Here is a 19,410-nt window from a genome sequence, read left to right on the forward strand (position 1 = left end):
AAGAATGACTAAGAAGGGTAAATTAGAGTAGATAAGTTCAATGTCAAATCACGTACAGAAAGAGAAATGGGGAAAGAGAGTAGATTGAGAGAAAGATGCTTGTCAAATTTAAGTTCCCCTGAACCAATTCACAATCTGTTGGAATGAGACCCAATATCTTGTTGATTGGCAATCATTAGCAATTATCACATCATCAAAGCAATATTTGAGTTGTTAATTACAAGACTTAATTGGCCTTTAAACATGACAGAAAGTTAATGTGCAAATGCAACACCTTCATAAAAATCATGGGGAGGTTAAACAGGTGATGCTGTTTTCACCAAACTAATGGAGGAGCGGCACAAATCAGCCAGAAACTTGTGGCAATCTGTAATTTGAGGTTTATCTTCCTCACCGTGAGATACGGGCTGATTTCTGCTTTAATAACAATGTGCACTGTTCGGGTGTCATTATTATTTAACCAAAATCTGGCTCATTATTTTTCAGTGCATTGAAAGCTTTGTTTATGTTTTGATACAAATTAATAATTATAGTTTAATAAGCAATGTGGGGTCTTATTTTCCTGTTTTTCTTTGATTATCTCATTTTGTAATAATTTCCTTCAGTGTGGCTTACTTTAAAAAAACTTGCATTTATATAGCGCTTTTCATGATCACCGGATGTCTCAAAGTGCCTTACAGCCAGTGAAGTAGCTTTTGAAGTATAGGCATTGTTGTAATATAGGAAATATTATGGTTATTTAATAAATATCTGTGGAAACCTATTTTTACTATAAATAAGAGGCTTTTTATGCCTTTATCCGCTCATTTTAAACTTCTATTTTACGAGGAAGCTAAAATAGGTAAATGGGAATGTTGTGAGTTCAACTCTTTTTCATACTTTTTCATGTTCAAACTGTACCTTACATAAACTAAATGTTATAGCTTTTAGTTCCAGTTGGCTGATTTACATTATTCACAAATCAGGCTAAATAAAACAATAAAATTAACATTTTTGTCCTTTTTAAAAATACAACTTATTAACAGAATAAGAACAATCAATGCTTACCTTTACTCTAAAAATGTTATTTCCTAAAGCACTACGAAGGAATGAAGTTACAACTTGTGTGACCTTGGGGTTCTCATCTAATTGAAGAATACTGATTGACTGCAAGGTTTGGTGCAGAGGCTGTAGCTCAGAGATTAGCTTTTCTTTTAACTTTTTCAGTGTCTTCATCTTCTGTGCTGCTTGTAGAGCTTCAGGGAGAAATACTAAAAATATAAAAAGAGTAAAAGAAGAAAAATGAAATGCAATCTGCGAGGTTTTAAATAATTCAGATTATTCTTTCGTTTTTAGGATTCTCTTTTTTTAGAAATTCTCATTTTCTAAGTACGTTCTAAAATTAGAAAAAGGAGCAGGAGTAGACCATTCAGCTCCCTGAGCCTGCTCCACCGTTCAACAAGATCATAGCTGATCGGATTTTAGCCTTTCCTGCCTGCCTGCCCCCAAAACCCTCGAGTCCCAAATCAATCAAAAATCTGTCTAACTCAGCCTTAAATATTTTCAATGGGGAGATGATGGCATAGGGGTAATGTTACAGGGCCAGTAATCCAGCAACACAGAATAATGCTTTGGACACATGGGTTCAAATCCCATCATGGCAGCTGGTGGATTTTAAATTCTATTAATTAAATTTGGAGTTGAAAGCTCATCTCAGTAATGGCTTCCATGAAACTATGACCAATTGTCATAAAAACCCAGCTGATTCAAGAGGATCAAGAAGCTTGGTGATCATATCACCAAACTGAAGAGACTGGGAGCTCCTGAGAATGGCATAGAAGAGCACCTGTTTGACAAACTCGCCCCAGGGGAGAGTGACTGAATTGATTGCAGGGAGCAAGCTTGAGCTGGCACTATTTGTACAATTGTGTAACTTGTATAATTTGTACAATGTCCTGTGGACATTGATGGCTTGGGCATTTGTACAAAGATCTGAGCTCTTCAATGTGAAATAAACTGGATCTTGGACTGGGGAAAAGAAAAAAAGCTTTAGGGAAGGAAATTCACCACCCATACCTGGTCCCACCTACATTTTACTCCAGACCCACATCAAAGTGGTTGACTCTTACATGCCCTCTGAAATGGCCCAGTAAGCCATTCAGTTCAAAGGTATTTAGGGATGGGCAACAAATGTTAGCCTTGCCAGCAACACCGCTATTGCATGCATCTCCACTGCTGTCTGGGGAAGAGAATTCCAAAGCCTAACAACCTTAGAGAAAAAAATCCTCCTCTTCCCTGTCTTAAATGGAAGACCCCTTACTTTAAGACACTAGTTTTAGACCCACATTTCCTACCCATCAAACTGAATGTGAAATTCTATCATGTTCTGATCACTCTTGCCTAGAGGATCTTTTACTGTGAGGCCATTAATCCTGTCTCATTACACATTGCCAAGTCCAGTATAACCTGCTCCCTGGTTGGTTCTAGAATGTATTGTTCTAAGAAACTGCCCCAAATATACACTATGAATTCCTCCTCCAGACAATCTTTGCCAATTTGATTCATCCAAACTATATGAAGATTAAAATTGCCCATAATTATTGCAGTATCTTTCTTACAGCTCTCCATTATTTCTTTATATGCAATGTAGCTCCCATTAAGGGACCTAGAAACTATTCTTACCTTCCTTTTGCTGTTTCTTATCTCAACCCAAACTAATTCTACATCTTGATCTTCCAAACCAAGATCTTTACTCACTACTGTACTGATCTCATCCTTTCTGTCAGATATTCTTGAATATTCAGGTCCCAGCCTTGGTAACCTTATAACCATATCCATGTAATGGTTAACATATCATACTCATTTATTTCCATTTGTGCTAGCAGGACATCAATCTTGTGAATACTATGAACATTCAGATAAATAACATTTAATTCTGCCTGTTTGCCATTTTTTTCCTACTCTGGTATACTTGTTTGTGCATTCCTATGTTTGTGTGCTCAGTGCCTTCCTGTCATTCTCTGGTTATCGTTACCCATAATGTTACCCTGCATTAATGCCTTCTTGTTTCTCTTTAATTTTCCAAATCTCCCCTCACGTAAACACTCCTCCACCATCCACTAAGTGTTTATTCATAGTTATACAGGTTTTGTGGTCATGCAGTTACTGTTATTTATGTACAGGCATCTGAATTAATTTCAAACTCAATCAGCTAAACTGAATGTAACATAACAAAATCAGTTGGTAAGGTGGTGGCAGGGGTGGGTATGGATGTTTGCTCATTGTTCAAATACTCTGGTTTTGTTCAGATGAGCTTGAATTCAGCACCCTAATCTAATCATTGGGAAACATCATCCTTTTTAATTAGTGACTCATCCTATATTCTGTTATGGAGCAATTTTTAAAAATCAAGAACAAAATAATGGTTTCTACCAATTCATCATAGTCGGCACCCAGCCTTTCCCAGCTGTTTTATTGAAAATCATGTTAGCCATTGCTTCTGCTCCTCCCACATAATTAACAATAACTTGCAATGCATCAACAGCACTGCTCAAAACTGGTGCAATTTGCCCCGGGATCACCGATTGCACCCAAAAGGGAAATGTCCATGTATGTAATTGTATTTGCAACAACAACATAGAACAAACATTCCAAGGTGCATCATTGAGGCATAATTAGACATAAAATAGACACCAAGCCAAAGGAAGAAATACTCAAATGGCTGACCAAAGAATATGTGACTGCTTGTGAAAAGCATGGACAAATTAAATAGCAGGGGTATTGAGTACAAAAGCAATGAAGTTATGCTGAGCCTTTATAAAGTTCTGGTTAGGCCACAACTACAATTTTCATCCAGTTCTGATCACATTTTAGGATGGATGTGAAGGTCCGTAGAAGGTGCAGAGAAGATTGACCAGAATGGTTTCAGGGATGAGGGATTATAGCCACCGTGTTAGGTTGGAGAAGTTGGGGCTGTTCTCCTTGGAACACAGGAGAGATTTGATAAAGGTGTATAAGTTTATGACAGGTTTAGATAAAGCAAAAGTATTCCATTTAGCTGATGGTACAAGGACTAGGGGACACAGATTTAAGATTTTGGACAAGAGATGCAGGGAGAATGTGAGGAAGCACTTTTTTTATGCAGCAAATGCTGATGATCTGGAACAGTTGCCAGTGAGGGTAGTTGAAGTGGAAAACAGCAGTGATTTCAAAAGGAAATTGGATGGGCATTCAAGGGAAATAAACTTGCAGAGCTATGGAGGTAGAGTGAGAGAATGGGACTGACTGGATTGCTCTGCTGGGAGCCAGCGTGAACTTGATGGTTCGAATAGCCTCCTTTTGTGCCCTTATTATTATTAAATACTGTAAAAAAAAAATGGAATTTTAAGTGCAATGTATATTCAGCCCAAATTGAGTTCCAACAATCTTTTGCACTGTTTTAAAAAGAAAACATTGTGCTAGATGATGGCCCTACCACAAAATTGGCCATGCTCCCAGGCCTAATAAATCACCAATACAAGCTTCCACTAATTGTTCTCACTTGTGGGCCTTAATAAATTTGCTGGATAATATTTTTTAGGTGCAAGGACAATAATAGGAGTCTTATAAAGGGTTGTAAACATATTCTAATTTATTAAGAAACTGACTACAGGACCCCAATATAAATAGCAAATAGATCTGTATGGAATTTAAAAAAAAAAATTTTCAATTATTTCAAATTGGAGTTCTTCAAAAGTAGTGGACAAGATACTGATTAAAATGTTTACTTTTATGATAAACCCCATTTTCCGCTGCCTTAATCAAACTGCACCACTCTTAAATATGTCAAGCAACAGCTTTTCAAGCAAAATTTAAAAGAAAAATTTTGTTCTAAAATGCTACTTTGATTCTGTTGGCATTTGGCAGATTTAGTTTGGTGTCATGCAAATGAATTTCAGCTGAAACCTGAAGAAGAAAAACACTTATCAAAACTGGCGCAATTTGCACCTGAATCGTTTCACCCAAAGTAGGAACTGTAGCCCAATCTATTTCATTTATGTAATTGAATTTACAACTTTTGTCTGGAAGAAGCGGTAGAATTTATTAATTGATGCACGCATGGGTCTTCATGGAAATTATTCTGTCGTGCTGTCAGAGATAAAATATCTCTAATCTGATGCTTAATTCTAAATCTGTCTGGCTTCTATCCATAATATAAAAATAAAATACTGCAGATGCTGGAAATCTAAAACAAAAACAAAAATTGCTGGAAAAACTCAGCAGGTCTGACACGTCTGTGGAGAGAAAGACAGTTTTCAAGTCCTTCTGAAGAAGAGTCATAAGGACTCAAGCTCTGTCTTTCTCTCCACAGATGCTGTCAGGCCTGCTGAGCTTTTCCAGCAATTTTTGTTTTGGATTCTATCCATAGCTTGTTCCTGTGAAAGGTGGAAGCTTCTCAACAGCATTTCACTCTGGAAAATATTGAGATTATTTCACTATTTCACTTTTCCTAATCTCATTCAGTTTAATTCCCAGATATTAATGAGGAAGTCCTGCTTTTCAGATATAGTAGAGATGCCATTGTTAATGTGTGGTGACTGTATATGTAAATAGTCCAAATACCAAACTTAAAACCTGAAGTTCCTTTTTAATTGCTGAATCTTAAAATGCTGAAGACTCCAAGGATGCACATATTTTCATCCACATATTTTTAATGACAACTCATGACATAATTGTGTGGTTTTAACCTGTGCAGTAACAGATGTAAGCATTCCAAGTAGTGGTTTGTGTCATATACCTGCTTACAGCTAGTAGATCTATTTACATTGAATCCTATCATATAATAATATTTGTACAATGCTGTAAATTGTTGTACATTCAAACCGATATGTGAAACTAAGGAGCAAATCGTTATTGTTTTCATTTTGCTAATTAGTAGTGTAAAGTTTTTCGTTTATGGCTTTTGCAACTTTTTCTGTCATGGATTAGATTTCACTGTACATGGTATTTGCCATGGGTAATGTGGGTAATGCATGGGCATCACAGTTTAAGTTATGACTAAAAATGTTATGATTTGTTGAACTCACTAATATTTAGGAGTCAGGAGGCAGATAAGAGTGTTTAGGGGTAGGGTCTTATGAAAGTGTCAAACTCTTGGTAACATTGATTAACGTTAAAATTGGACACAATTCTACAGTGCTTTGAGATGTTATAGCTATGGTACGTTTAAACTTCAGTCTCAATCCACTGAAATTTGTTTCATGCATTTATAACTTGGCACAACTGCAGCTAAAAATCTAGTAGTTCAAATATAAATGCATTTGTTCATAAATTTTCTGTTAAATCAAGAGCCACACACAAGTTTCAGTACAAGCAAATAGCTTTTTCCTCCTACCTTCCTTTGCAAGTCTGGTCAGATGTGTTCCCAGCTGAGTAATATTGTACTTTTTGACATAGTTGAAAAACTGGAAGACTGTCACCACTTCCTCTGAGACATTAGGACACAGCAGTAATTCACAACAGCTGACAATCTGGTACAAAAGTGTTCTGAATACTTACAAAAACATGAAAATAGTGAAAATTTTAATACTGCAATTGAGAAGAGCTCTTTGACCATGTAAGATCAATTAGAAATTCATTTGGGATCAGCCTTCAAAAAGGAATTCATCCTTGTAACATTTTAATAGAGGCAAGAGTCATCCAACTATAGGCAATGGCTTGACTCTTACTATAATGGTTCCTATGGAGCCCTGTCTGATACTAGGCAATCAGTGTAAGTTTCTCCTTTTACAGAGTTAATGACTTTGCCACAAGACAAGGAAAGACTAATCTATGACCAAGGACAGGCGAAGTATGATTTGTGTATGAGTAGAAAAGGTTACATTTCTGTAAAATGATCGCAGACCTTGGTAATTCATTTCCGTTTCAGCTGACAATTTAATTGTCCATTCCAGACTAATCCACTGCACATTGCTGACTTGAATAATAATGTTTCTAACTTTTTTGTTTGTTGGGTTTCTCTAAAACAGCCAAATAATGTTAACAATAACATTAATAATGTTTGACTTGGACCTGTATCTATCAAGTTAGCATGATTAAATTTGACAACCACTCAGTTTCAATAAATGGTATATTCTCTGCTGTGTGTAACATAATAGCTGTTCTTGTCTGTTGTAACTTCTGTAGTTTACTCCCACTGCCATCAGAAGGACACATACTCTCATGGTTTCAACACAGAAGTTGTTTGTTGAGTCAAAGAATGGCACATCATTTTAGAACACATTTAGCTACCATATTTGTAATCTGTTCTCTGCCCTTCTCCCTCGCCATAAACATTTAATGAAGAGAATAACTTCATAAGACTGTAGAAATGCAAAGCAAGTTAATCATCATTAAATGAGAAAGGGCAGGTTAATTCTGATCCCTTCATATGTACTGGCCTGTTCATACATTTTATGTTTGTATTTGGAAGTCCAATTTGTGCAGTCTTTTTTTAATGTAGCTGAGTAGCAATGATTACCTTGACCTTTGGCTCAATAGGTTTTATATAAAGGTAATGCAAAAACTTTCTGCAATTTTTATTTTGTTACTAGGATTCTGAGTAGTAGAACCACCACAAAAGTGGGATTTAATAACAAAAATAGACAATTAATATTTAAGCAAAAGTGTGGGGTCAATATTTCCCTGGTGCATTCCCCATGGCAATGCCTCAGCCACAGTCGACTTTCCAACCAATCAGCGCCCTTTTCTCATGCAGTATAAATTGCTACTCCCTTTGAAATTTGGCATTCTTGCATCTGTCCTGATGAATGCAAGATGGAAAGCTTCGACAGCATATCTCTCTTTACAGCAACAATTAATGTTTAATATTGGGACCTCATTTTTCATGCTATTTATTAGTGACTTAGTGCATTAATTACCAAAAGCAAAAAACAAGGATACCGAAAATCTAAAAACACAAACTGGCAATACTCAGCAGGTCAGGCAACAGCTAGGGAAAAAGAAACAGATGCTTCAGGTCAATGACCTGATGAAAGGTTAACTTTGTTTTTCTCTCTCCATAGTTACTGCCTGACCTGTGTGTTTCCAGCATTTTCTGCTTTATTTGCAATCGAGAACAATATATCCAAGTTTGCTAATGACCCAATGGTTTATGTCATAGTGTAAACAGGAACATAAAATGGTCAAGACATTGATAGTTAAAGTGAGGGGTAAAAATGTGATACAAGGATTTCAATGCAGTTAAGAGTAAGGTCACCAATTTTAACCAAAGAAGGTTAGATCAAAGCATTATTTAAATAATGAAAAGTTAGGAATGGGGATGATCCAAATGACAAATGGTCATGTACACAGGACACAAATGTAGTGGTCAGGTGCAAAAAAAATCAAAGGTTAATGAAATATTAATCTTGATACCTAGCAGGTTAGAATATAAAAGGGAGGAAGTTTTGCTACAGCTCTATAAAACCTCTGTTTAGGCCACACCTGGAGAACTGTGTAGAGTTCTTGGCTCAAAGGGTTAATTTTTGAGGAAAATTTACATAAACAAGCCTTGTGTTCCCTGGAATATAGAAAGTTAAAAGGTTATTTGTTGAGGGTTTGGGGTTTTGTAAGGATTAATGGGGTAGTTGGGGAAGAAACCTTTCCTGTGGTGAAATAGTGTAGGACAAGAGGATATAACCTTTAAATCAGAGCCAGGCTATTCAGGAGTGGAGCTAAGAAACATTTCTTTAAAAAGGATATTAGATATTAGCTCAAACAGTAATTTTAAGTTTTAGGTTGGTTAATTTCTTCCAGTGAAGAGTAGGAAGGAATATGGAGCGATATTGGGTTAGGATATGGGTCAGTCATGATCAACTTGAATGGTGGAACAGGTTTGAGCAGCTGAATAGCCTATTCCTATTCATATGTTCCTAACTAAAATTCCAGTCACGTGAATAAGCAAATTACATGTTTATTTCTCCGATCAATTCACATGTAGACACAAGAAAGTATCTTAACTTCGTTTTGCCTTTATTCTTTTGTGAGAATTATGAATATTTTTGTACAAGTCACTGGTTCAGTTGGAGCCCTGAACAGTGGAAGTTATTGAACGTATTAGTTGAAAGAGGTTGAATAATTGGATAAAGTCAATCTTGAAGCTTATTTAATTCCCCAAGCACCCCCCCCCCCAACCCCCACCACCCAAACCAGGCTACATTTCTTGAATTAAAAACAAAAAAAACTGCGGATGCCGGAAATCCAAAACAAAAATAAAAACAGAATTACCTGGAAAAACTCAGCAGGTCTGGCAGCATCGGCGGAGAAGCAAAGAGTTGATGTTTCGAGACCTCATGACCCTTCGACAGAACTTGAGTTCGAGTCCAAGAAAGAGTTGAAATATAAGCTGGTTTAAGGTGTGTGTGTGGGGGGCGGAGAGAGAGAGAGAGAGAGAGAGAGAGAGAAAAGTGGAGGGGGGGTGTGGTTGTAGGGACAAACAAGCAGTGATACAAGCAGATCATCAAAAGATGTCAACAACAATAGCACAAAAGAACACATAGGTGTTAAAGTTAAAGTTGGTGATATTATCTAAACGAATGTGCTAATTAAGAATGGATGGTAGGGCACTCAAGGTATAGCTCTAGTGGGGGTGGGGAGAGCATAAAAGATTTTTTAAAAAATTTTTTTAAAAATTAAAAAAAATTAAAAATTTTTTTTTTTTTTTTTAAATAATGGAAATAGGTGGGAAAAGGAAAATCTTTATAATTTATTGGGAAAAAAAAAGGAAGGGGGTGGGGATGGGGGAGGGAGCTCACGACCTAAAGTTGTTGAATTCAATATTCAGTCCGGAAGGCTGTAAAGTGCCTAGTCGGAAGATGAGGTGTTGTTCCTCCACTTTGCGTTGGGCTTCACTGGAACAATGCAGCAAGCCAAGGACAGACATGTGGGCAAGAGAGCAGGGTGGAGTGTTAAAATGGCAAGCGACAGGGAGGTTTGGGTCATTCTTGTGGACAGACCGCAGGTGTTCTGCAAAGCGGTCGCCCAGTTTACGTTTGGTCTCTCCAATGTAGAGGAGACTACATTGGGAGCAACGAATGCAGTAGACTAAGTTGGGGGAAATGCAAGTGAAATGCTGCTTCACTTGAAAGGAGTGTTTGGGTCCTTGGACGGTGAGGAGAGAGGAAGTGAAGGGCCAGGTGTTGCATCTTTTGCGTGGGCATGGGGTGGTGCCATAGGAGGGGGTTGAGGAGTAGGGGGTGATGGAGGAGTGGACCAGGGTGTCCCGGAGGGAGAGATCCCTACGGAATGCCGATAGGGGGGGTGAAGGGAAGATGTGTTTGGTGGTGGCATCATGCTGGAGTTGGCGGAAATTTATTAATTTTGCTTCCAATCTCCACCCCTCCATCATTTTCACGTGGTCCATCTCTGACAGTTCCCTTCCCTTCCTTGACCCCTCTGTCTCAATCTCTGGTGATACACTGTCCACCAATATCCATTACAAAATCCACCGACTCCCACAGCTATCTCGACTACAGCTCCTCACACCCCGCTTCCTGTAAGGACTCCATCCCATTCTCTCAGTTCCTTCGCCTCCGTCGCAACTGTTCCGATGATGCTACCTTCAAAAACAGTTCCTCTGACATGTCCTCCTTCTTCCTTAACCGAGGTTTTCCACCCATGGTCGTTGACAGGGCCCTCAACTGTGTCCGGCCCATCTCCTGCGCATCCGCCCTCACGCCTTCTCCTCCCTCCCAGAAACATGATAGGGTCCCCCTTGTCCTCACTTATCACCCCACCAGCCTCCACATTCAAAGGATCATCCTCCGCCATTTCCGCCAACTCCAGCATGATGCCACCACCAAACACATCTTCCCTTCACCCCCCCCATCGGCATTCTGTAGGGATCGCTCCCTCCGGGACACCCTGGTCCACTCCTCCATCACCCCCCTACTCCTCAACCCCCTCCTATGGCACCACCCCATGCCCACGCAAAAGATGCAACACCTGCCCCTTCACTTCCTCTCTCCTCACCGTCCAAGGACCCAAACACCTTTCAAGTGAAGCAGCATTTCACTTGCATTTCCCCCAACTTAGTCTACTGCATTCGTTGCTCCCAATGTGGTCTCCTCTACATTGGAGAGACCAAACGTAAACTGGGCGACCGCTTTGCAGAACACCTGCGGTCTGTCCGCAAGAATGACCCAAACCTCCCTGTCGCTTGCCATTTTAACACTCCACCCTGCTCTCTTGCCCACATGTCTGTCCTTGGCTTGCTGCATTGTTCCAGTGAAGCCCAACGCAAACTGGAGGAACAACACCTCATCTTCCGACAAGGCACTTTACAGCCTTCCGGACTGAATATTGAATTCAACAACTTTAGGTCGTGAGCTCCCTCCCCCATCCCCATCCCCTTTCTGTTTCCCCCTTCCTTTTTTTTCCAATAAATTATAAAGATTCTCCTTTTCCCACCTATCTCCATTATTTAAAAAAAATTTTTTTTTTTTAATTTTTAAAAAATTTTTAAAAAATCTTTTATGCTCTCCCCACCCCCACGAGAGCTATACCTTGAGTGCCCTGCCATCCATTCTTAATTAGCACATTCGTTTAGATAATATCACCAACTTTAACTTTAACACCTTTGTGTTCTTTTGTACTATTGTTGTTGACATCTTTTGATGATCTGCTTCTATCACTGCTTGTTTGTCCCTACAACCGCACCCCCACTCCACTTTTCTCTCTCTCTCTCCGCCCCCCACACACACACCTTAAACCAGCTTATATTTCAACTCTTTCTTGGACTCGAACTCAAGTTCTGTCGAAGGGTCATGAGGACTCGAAACGTCAACTCTTTTCTTCTCCGCCGATGCTGCCAGATCTGCTGAGTTTTTCCAGGTAATTCTGTTTTTATTTTTGTTTTACATTTCTTGAATGGTGGCATTAATACAAAGAATGTTTTTGACATATTTTTAAATTTATCCTGATGCAATTGCATGCTAAAATAAACTCAAAGTAGCTATTACCTCAATGTTCAAACTTTTTGACATTGTAGTAATTGTCACATGATAGATACATCAGAAATTCCACTCCAAACGACCTGTTAAATGGAAACAAGCATAGCTTACCTCGTTCTGTCTGTCCTGGGTACCTTGCAGCCACTTTCTGCGTATAACAATTTCTTAATTGCATCAGGAACTTCTCAGCTGATAAATATAAAAGACAGTCTGTCTCTGTACATTTGCCCCAGAACGACAGGACTGATTTCCCCACCTTTGATTTTGGAATGACTGAAATCAAAATGTTTAAATGAATTTAGCATTAGAATAACTTCTGAGAGGAGCTTTAAATACTGCTATAAATACAAACAAAAAAAATGCTAATGCTGGAAATCCAAAACAAAAACAGAATTACCTGGAAAAGCTCAGCCGGTCTGGCAGCATCGGCGGAGAAGAAAAGAGTTGACGTTTCGAGTCCTCATGACCCTTCAACAGAACTTGAGTTCGAGTCCAAGAAAGAGTTGAAATATAAGCTGGTTTAAGATGTGTGTGTGGGAGGGGGTGGAGATAGAGAGAGAGAGAGAAGTGGAGGGGGTTGGTGTGGTTGTAGGAACAAACAAGCAGTGATAGAAGCAGATCATCAAAAGATGTCACAAACAACAGAACAAAAGAACACATAGGTGTTAAAGTTGGTGATATTATCTAAACGAATGTGCTAATTAAGAATGGATGGTAGGGCACACAAGGTATAGCTCTGGTGGGGGTAGGGAGAGCATAAAAGATTTAAAAATATTTAAAATTAATGGAAATAGGTGGGAAAAGAAAAATCTATATAATTTATTGGAAAAAAACAAAAGGAAGGGGGAAACAGAAAGGGGATGGGGATGGAGGCGGGAGCTCAAGACCTAAAGTTGTTGAATTCAATATTCAGTCCGGAAGGCTGTAAAGTGCCTAGTCGGAAGATGAGGTGTTGTTCCTCCACTTTGCGTTGGGCTTCACTGGAACAATGCAGCAAGCCAAGGACAGACATGTGGGCAAGAGAGCAGGGTGGAGTGTTAAAATGGCAAGCGACAGGAAGATTTGGGTCATTCTTGCGGACAGACCGCAGGTGTTCTGCAAAGCGGTCGCCCAGTTTACGTTTGGTCTCTCCAATGTAGAGGAGACCACATTGGGAGCAACGAATGCAGTAGACTAAGTTGGGGGAAATGCAAGTGAAATGCTGCTTCACTTGAAAGGAGTGTTTGGGCCCTTGGACGGTGAGGAGAGAGGAAGTGAAGGGACAGGTGTTGCATCTTTTGCGTGGGCATGGGGTGGTGCCATAGGAGGGGGTTGAGGAGTAGGGGGTGATGGAGGAGTGGACCAGGGTGTCCCGGAGGGAGCGATCCCTATGGAATGCCGATGGGGGGGTGAAGGGAAGATGTGTTTGGTGGTGGCATCATGCTGGAGTTGGCGGAAATGGCGGAGGACGATCCTTTGAATGCGGAGGCTGGTGGGGTGATAAGTGAGGACAAGGCGGACTCCCCGCTTCCTGTAAGGACTCCATCCCATTCTCTCAGTTCCTTCGCCTCCGTCGCATCTGTTCTGATGATGCTACCTTCAAAAACAGTTCCTCTGACATGTCCTCCTTCTTCCTTAACCGAGGTTTTCCACCCACGTTGACAGGTCCCTCAACCGTGTTCAGCCCATCTCCCGCGCATCCGCCCTCACGCCTTCTCCTCCCTCCCAGAAACATGATAGGGTCCCCCTTGTCCTCACTTATCACCCCACCAGCCTCCGCATTCAAAGGATCATCCTCCACCATTTCCGCCAACTCCAGCATGATGCCACCACCAAACACATCTTCCCTTCACCCCCCCCTATCGGCATTCCGTAGGGATCGCTCCCTCCGGGACACCCTGGTCCACTCCTCCATCACCCCCTACTCCTCAACCCCCTCCTATGGCACCACCCCATGCCCACGCAAAAGATGCAACACCTGCCCCTTCACTTCCTCTCTCCTCACCGTCCAAGGGCCCAAACACTCCTTTCAAGTGAAGCAGCATTTCACTTGCATTTCCCCCAACTTAGTCTACTGCATTCGTTGCTCCCAATGTGGTCTCCTCTACATTGGAGAGACCAAACGTAAACTGGACGACCGCTTTACAGGACACCTGCGGTCTGTCCGCAAGAATGACCCAAACCTCCCTGTCGCTTGCCATTTTAACACTCCACCCTGCTCTCTTGCCCACATGTCTGTCCTTTGCTTGCTGCATTGTTCCAGTGAAGCCCAACGCAAACTGGAGGAACAACACCTCATCTTCCGACTAGGCACTTTACAGCCTTCCGGACTGAATATTGAATTCAACAACTTTAGGTCGTGAGCTCCCTCCTCCATCCCCACCCCCTTTCTGTTTCCCCCTTCCTTTTGTTTTTTTCCAATAAATTATATAGATTTTTCTTTTCCCACCTATTTCCATTATTTTTAAATATTTTTAAATCTTTTATGCTCTCCCCACCCCCACTAGAGCTATACCTTGAGTGCCCTACCATCCATTCTTAATTAGCACATTTGTTTAGATAATATCACCAACTTTAACACCTATGTGTTCTTTTGTTCTGTTGTTTGTGACATCTTTTGATGATCTGCTTCTATCACTGCTTGTTTGTCCCTACAACCACACCAACCCCCTCCACTTCTCTCTCTATCTCTCTATCTGCACCCGCCCCCCCCCACCCCCACACCACCTCCCACCACACACCTTGAACCAGCTTATATTTCAACTCTTTCTTGGACTCGAACTCAAGTTCTGTCGAAGGGTCATGAGGACTCGAAACGTCAACTCTTTTCTTCTCCGCCGATGCTGCCAGACCTGCTGAGTTTTTCCAGGTAATTCTGTTTTTGTTTTAAATACTGCTGTTCATCTTTCAGTGCGATAGCAATTTCAATGTCGATGTTGGTTCGTAATGAGACATCCTTTCTTTTTTTTAAACTAAAACACAATGCTCCTAACATCTTCCACTGGATTCTGCGTGTCACAGGAATTTCCATTTACTAATAAACTTAATGGAGTAAAGTGGTAATTGACCCTATATATCCTGGAGTGTTTCCCAGATTAAAGCTACCACATACTACTTTTACGGTGGCTCAAGTTATGTTGCTGATTGTTCAAAGAATAATAGTCAATAATTCTAAATTGCTTATGCAGACTGTATTTATAAGTAGGCAACAAGAGAGGAATGTTGATGAGTGATGAATAGGATGAGTGATGAACTCCTATAATGCATAAATCATGTGCTAGAACATGCTCTGAATATCTTTGTTAGGTGATCATCCTGTAAACTGCACCTAAGGACTGTAACAAAACTTGAAATGCTTCAGCAGAAAAAAGGAAGAAAATAAAGATCAATTATGGACAAGCTATCAAACAACACAACTTAAAGGGAGTGAAAATCAGTGCTGAAGTTCTTTTTAAAAATATAGATTCAAGCGTCAATATAGATTTACGAAGCCAAACTCAATTAATTCAATCTTAATAAGTAAAAGATATCTAGCTCAGTATTTCTTGTGCCTTTCCAGAATTATAGGGCTTAATCTTCCACAGTTGTGCAAAGCATATGATCTTCTTTCATTCTAGTTTCATGATTTTCTGGTGCCACTTGGCTATAGTAGCTACAGTAAGAAAGACTTTAATCATTTGAAGTTTTGAATATAACCTCTAACATTTATCTAAATTTCCTTGTAACATATCACATTTTCAACCCTTTAGGTTTTTTCCTTCTAATTTCTAAAGCTATACATGGTTAGTATTGCAGCCCTGATATACATTAGCACAAGTTGCACCCACAAAATCTGATCTGGGTTCCTAATGTCAGTTATGCTTTTGTAAAGAGCCAGATGTCAAGGATTTCCGCACAGGGAATGAGAAGGAAACAATCTGAGAGTCATCCCAGACTGCTGTCCATCCTCACAAGCAGCCAAATAAAAATTGCCATTGAAGAGCTATTGAACAAAGAAACCAATCTGCTCCCCCCACACAGAGCTAAAGACTTACATTTATACAGCGCCTTTAACCTTAACTGCTGTAAATAGAACAGCCTAAGTACTTTTTTAAAAAAAAGTACAATCATTGTTGTAACGTCTGCAGCAATCAATTTTGTTTATACAATGGCAAATTATTGATATGCTTTTAGGTTTTAGTCTCTGGAACCACAGGATTGAACAGTAGAAAAATAAGGAAATACAACATTTTTTAAGCGTAATATATATTTTTAAATGATTCATCCAGATATTGTTCCATCTAATCAGGATATGCATTCTCCTGTAAGAACCGATTTGTATTGATCAAAGTTAATCATGAAAAATTAGCCAAATGGAATAGATCTGGTATTTCAATAAAAAGAAACTAATCATTCAAGCAATTTAAAGTAATCAACTACAATGTACCTCATAAAATATATACTTATTTTATAAAGGACATTTCTAGAAAACCATATTAAATAGACATGGACAAGGAAATCTGAATATCCATAATAAACACTAAGACCGTATCTAATGTTAGAAAAACTTGTGCTTTGAAACCATAAAAGCCATTACAAAATTAGCCAGGGGGTTTAATTCTATAAATTGAAAATAAGATTTCCTATATCTGTAATTCTTGTGAAGCCCTGGTATATTTCCTGTTTCTTATAATACATTATCCCCCTTATTTCAAAAAACCTGAATCTAACCTATAGTAAATATTTTTTTGTTATATAAATCTTCCTCCCCATAACAAAACTTTTGAATGCTGCTCATAGATAAATCTTGACACACTTATCCATAACTATGGTCATTTCATACAAACCTTCTTCCACTGATTTAATATTCCCTGACTTCTCATGACAAATGAGAGCTAGATTCTCCAACACCAGGATCTGTTGAGAGAGCTCCTCTAATATGCAATTCTGAAGGACAGCTGCACAGCCAGTTGATGTAAATCTCTGAAATATAAATCAAATTGAGCGCCCCAAGAAGCAAGTTAGCATAGCCCCTGTGTTTTAAAAATGAGATACATTAAACATTATGAATTTTATTATATTTATTCATTGTCCTTTGTGCACAGAATTAACATTACACAGTTCTCAATCTTCTAAAGCAACATGAGTTGAGCTATGCAGTATAAGAAACCAAAAGTTCAAATTATATAGTGATTTGCATACTAGCAATCTCAGAAGTTTTTGTAACCTAATTAAAGAGGATTCAATCTTTCACTCATGGCAAAAAGATTATAAACACCCCGATATTCCTTTGAACTCCTCTGCCCCTATATGTGCCATAAATGAGATAACAACATTTACATAGGTTGAACCAGATTTTGACATTCTGAGACAGTGGCCAGAGATGAAACAGTATTAGTGGTAAAGGTATGGAGTTTGTGATGGGTACTGAAGACGATGACTTGAATATTTCAAACATTTAGTGTGAAGAAATAACAGCTCATCCAAGTTTGGCAATGTGGTAGGCAGTCTTAAAGCACAGTTCTAGTGGTGGAGAGCTGGAATTGGATATCATCTGCATACATGTTTGGGGTGATGTCACCAAACGACAGCATAGAGATGAGGCAAAGAGGGACCTTGGATCTATGGAGGTCTAGTAAAAAAAGAGGCATTTCTAGAGCTGGCCTGGTTACCTCTGGATAGGTAGGAGTGGAACCAAGTGAAATTAGTCTCACCAAGCTGAACGTTAGGAGAGGATTATCTAGACAAGCATGCTAAAGACTTCAGAGGAAAGATAATACACTACTGCCAATTCTTCATAGAGGGTGTCCAGACCTAACTCTTGGCGCTAGAGAATTCTTTCTTTTAACTAGTAGACCTGGATTTTCATCGAGTCAGTGACTCGGGACCCCTTGGGTCCTGATTCTGGGATTCCCACCCCATTCCCAGGCTGTCTAATTTTCAGGAGCACAATTAATAGATGTGGGCTGCTTCCTGTCAGAAGCATGCATCTGGCACTCCGGACCTGGCTGGTTCCATTGCAGAGATGGATATTTCCTACTCCCCAACAATTTTCATTGAATCGGGATAGGTTTTTAAAGGGTCATGGTCCATTGTCCCTCAGGGGTGTCATGAACACTAGTGTGCATGAGAGGACCTTTTAAAAGGTAAGTTCAAAAAGGTCCCCCTCATGCCCCCTATATCTGTGATATTTCATTAGCATTCTGTATGTTCATATTTTAAGACTTGAAAATCCTTGTGAAACTTCAGTTAGTCTGAAATGGAAAATATAAAACATTTATTTTTCTTATGCTTTCGAAAGGAATTAGGATTAATATGTTCAGAATGTACAGGTTTTGTAAATGAAAATGAAATAAAACATGATGTCAGATCAGTCCATAAACAGAACTACCGCTTATATAGATTTGCCAAGATATGAAGAAAAATTGAGTAATAACAAAAATTCAACATTTGCTCTGAAGTATGGATATATGGGCATAGTCAACTTCCTAAAACCATCTCTTTTCAGAGAAAGCAATGAAGAATTCTGGGGAATACATTAGCACATGAGTTATTTTGCATTGTGCCAAAGGGCTAAAAGAAAGGAAACAATTAATTGCAGTTAATTTTATCCCTGCCTACCTGTAGAAGTCTCTTGCACAGTTGCAGGTGAGTTAAGAGGGCTTGATCAAGAGACACATCTTCTGATGTCAGGGCAAGGGTTCCTGTTGCTTTAATTCCTAAATCTCCATTCTTAGTCAGTAAATCATGCTGACAAATATTGCCTTTACTGTATGTACCAGTCCTGTCAAACGGTAAAGTGTGTAAGAAAAATAACTTGGAACAAAGCACAGCACCAGATAACACCATCCACTCAAGTCAATATTTAAAAATGCAGTTAAAATGAAGAAAATCCGTAATTTTGGTCAACATTAAAAAGTAGCAATTTTGGAATGCTTTAAACTTGTGCAAACATTAACTGCAGGGAGTCATGATATAGCATGCAAGCTTTTCCAAATACTAAGCTATACATTTATTAACTGAGTTTAGTGTTTTCCTAGATCTAACTTTCAAATCATAGAAATTTCAGTACAGAAGGAGTGCCATTCAGCCCATCATGCTAGCTTCACATCAATTATTTATTCTAATTCCATCTCCCTGCTCTTTCCTTCTTCTCTCTTCTTTCTCAACTGTATTTAATTAACAGGGTCAATAAGATTAACGAGGTAAATGCATAGCTCAAAGATTGGTGTGGGAGAAAAGGGTTCAAATTCATGGGACATTGGTACCAGTACTGGGGAAAGAGGGAGCTTTTCCATTCAGACGGGCTCCACTTGAAACATGCTGGGACCAGTGTCCTGGCGAATTGCACAACTAGGGTTGTAGATAGGACTTTAAACTAAATAGTAGGGGGTGGGTTCAGTTGCATGGAAATATAAAAAAATCAAAGTATAAGGAGAGGGTAAGAGTGCAGGTTAGTGACGAGGCTGATTGTTACCAAAAAGTGAAAGGAAGGGACAGTATG

General features: G+C 39.3%; 1 protein-coding gene across 13 annotated transcripts in view; it reads right to left on the reverse strand.

Moving 5' to 3' along the window:
* Positions 1 to 19,410, reverse strand: part of ripor3 (RIPOR family member 3) — a 318,751-nt gene that overhangs the window by 14,652 nt on the left and 284,689 nt on the right. For 12 of the 13 annotated variants that reach the window (XM_041203685.1, XM_041203690.1, XM_041203694.1 and 9 more), the window contains 5 exons: positions 18,528 to 18,690; positions 16,754 to 16,889; positions 12,060 to 12,221; positions 6,353 to 6,511; positions 1,048 to 1,250 (listed from right to left, as the gene is read on the reverse strand). In XM_041203685.1, coding sequence (XP_041059619.1) covers positions 1,048 to 1,250; positions 6,353 to 6,511; positions 12,060 to 12,221; positions 16,754 to 16,889; positions 18,528 to 18,690 — 823 coding nt within the window. The remainder of the gene's footprint in view (positions 1 to 1,047; positions 1,251 to 6,352; positions 6,512 to 12,059; positions 12,222 to 16,753; positions 16,890 to 18,527; positions 18,691 to 19,410) is intronic. The other variant, XM_041203684.1, reaches the window with a different exon arrangement.

The sequence above is a fragment of the Carcharodon carcharias genome, chromosome 14 (assembly GCF_017639515.1).
Source record: "Carcharodon carcharias isolate sCarCar2 chromosome 14, sCarCar2.pri, whole genome shotgun sequence".
Lineage (NCBI taxonomy): Eukaryota > Metazoa > Chordata > Chondrichthyes > Lamniformes > Lamnidae > Carcharodon > Carcharodon carcharias.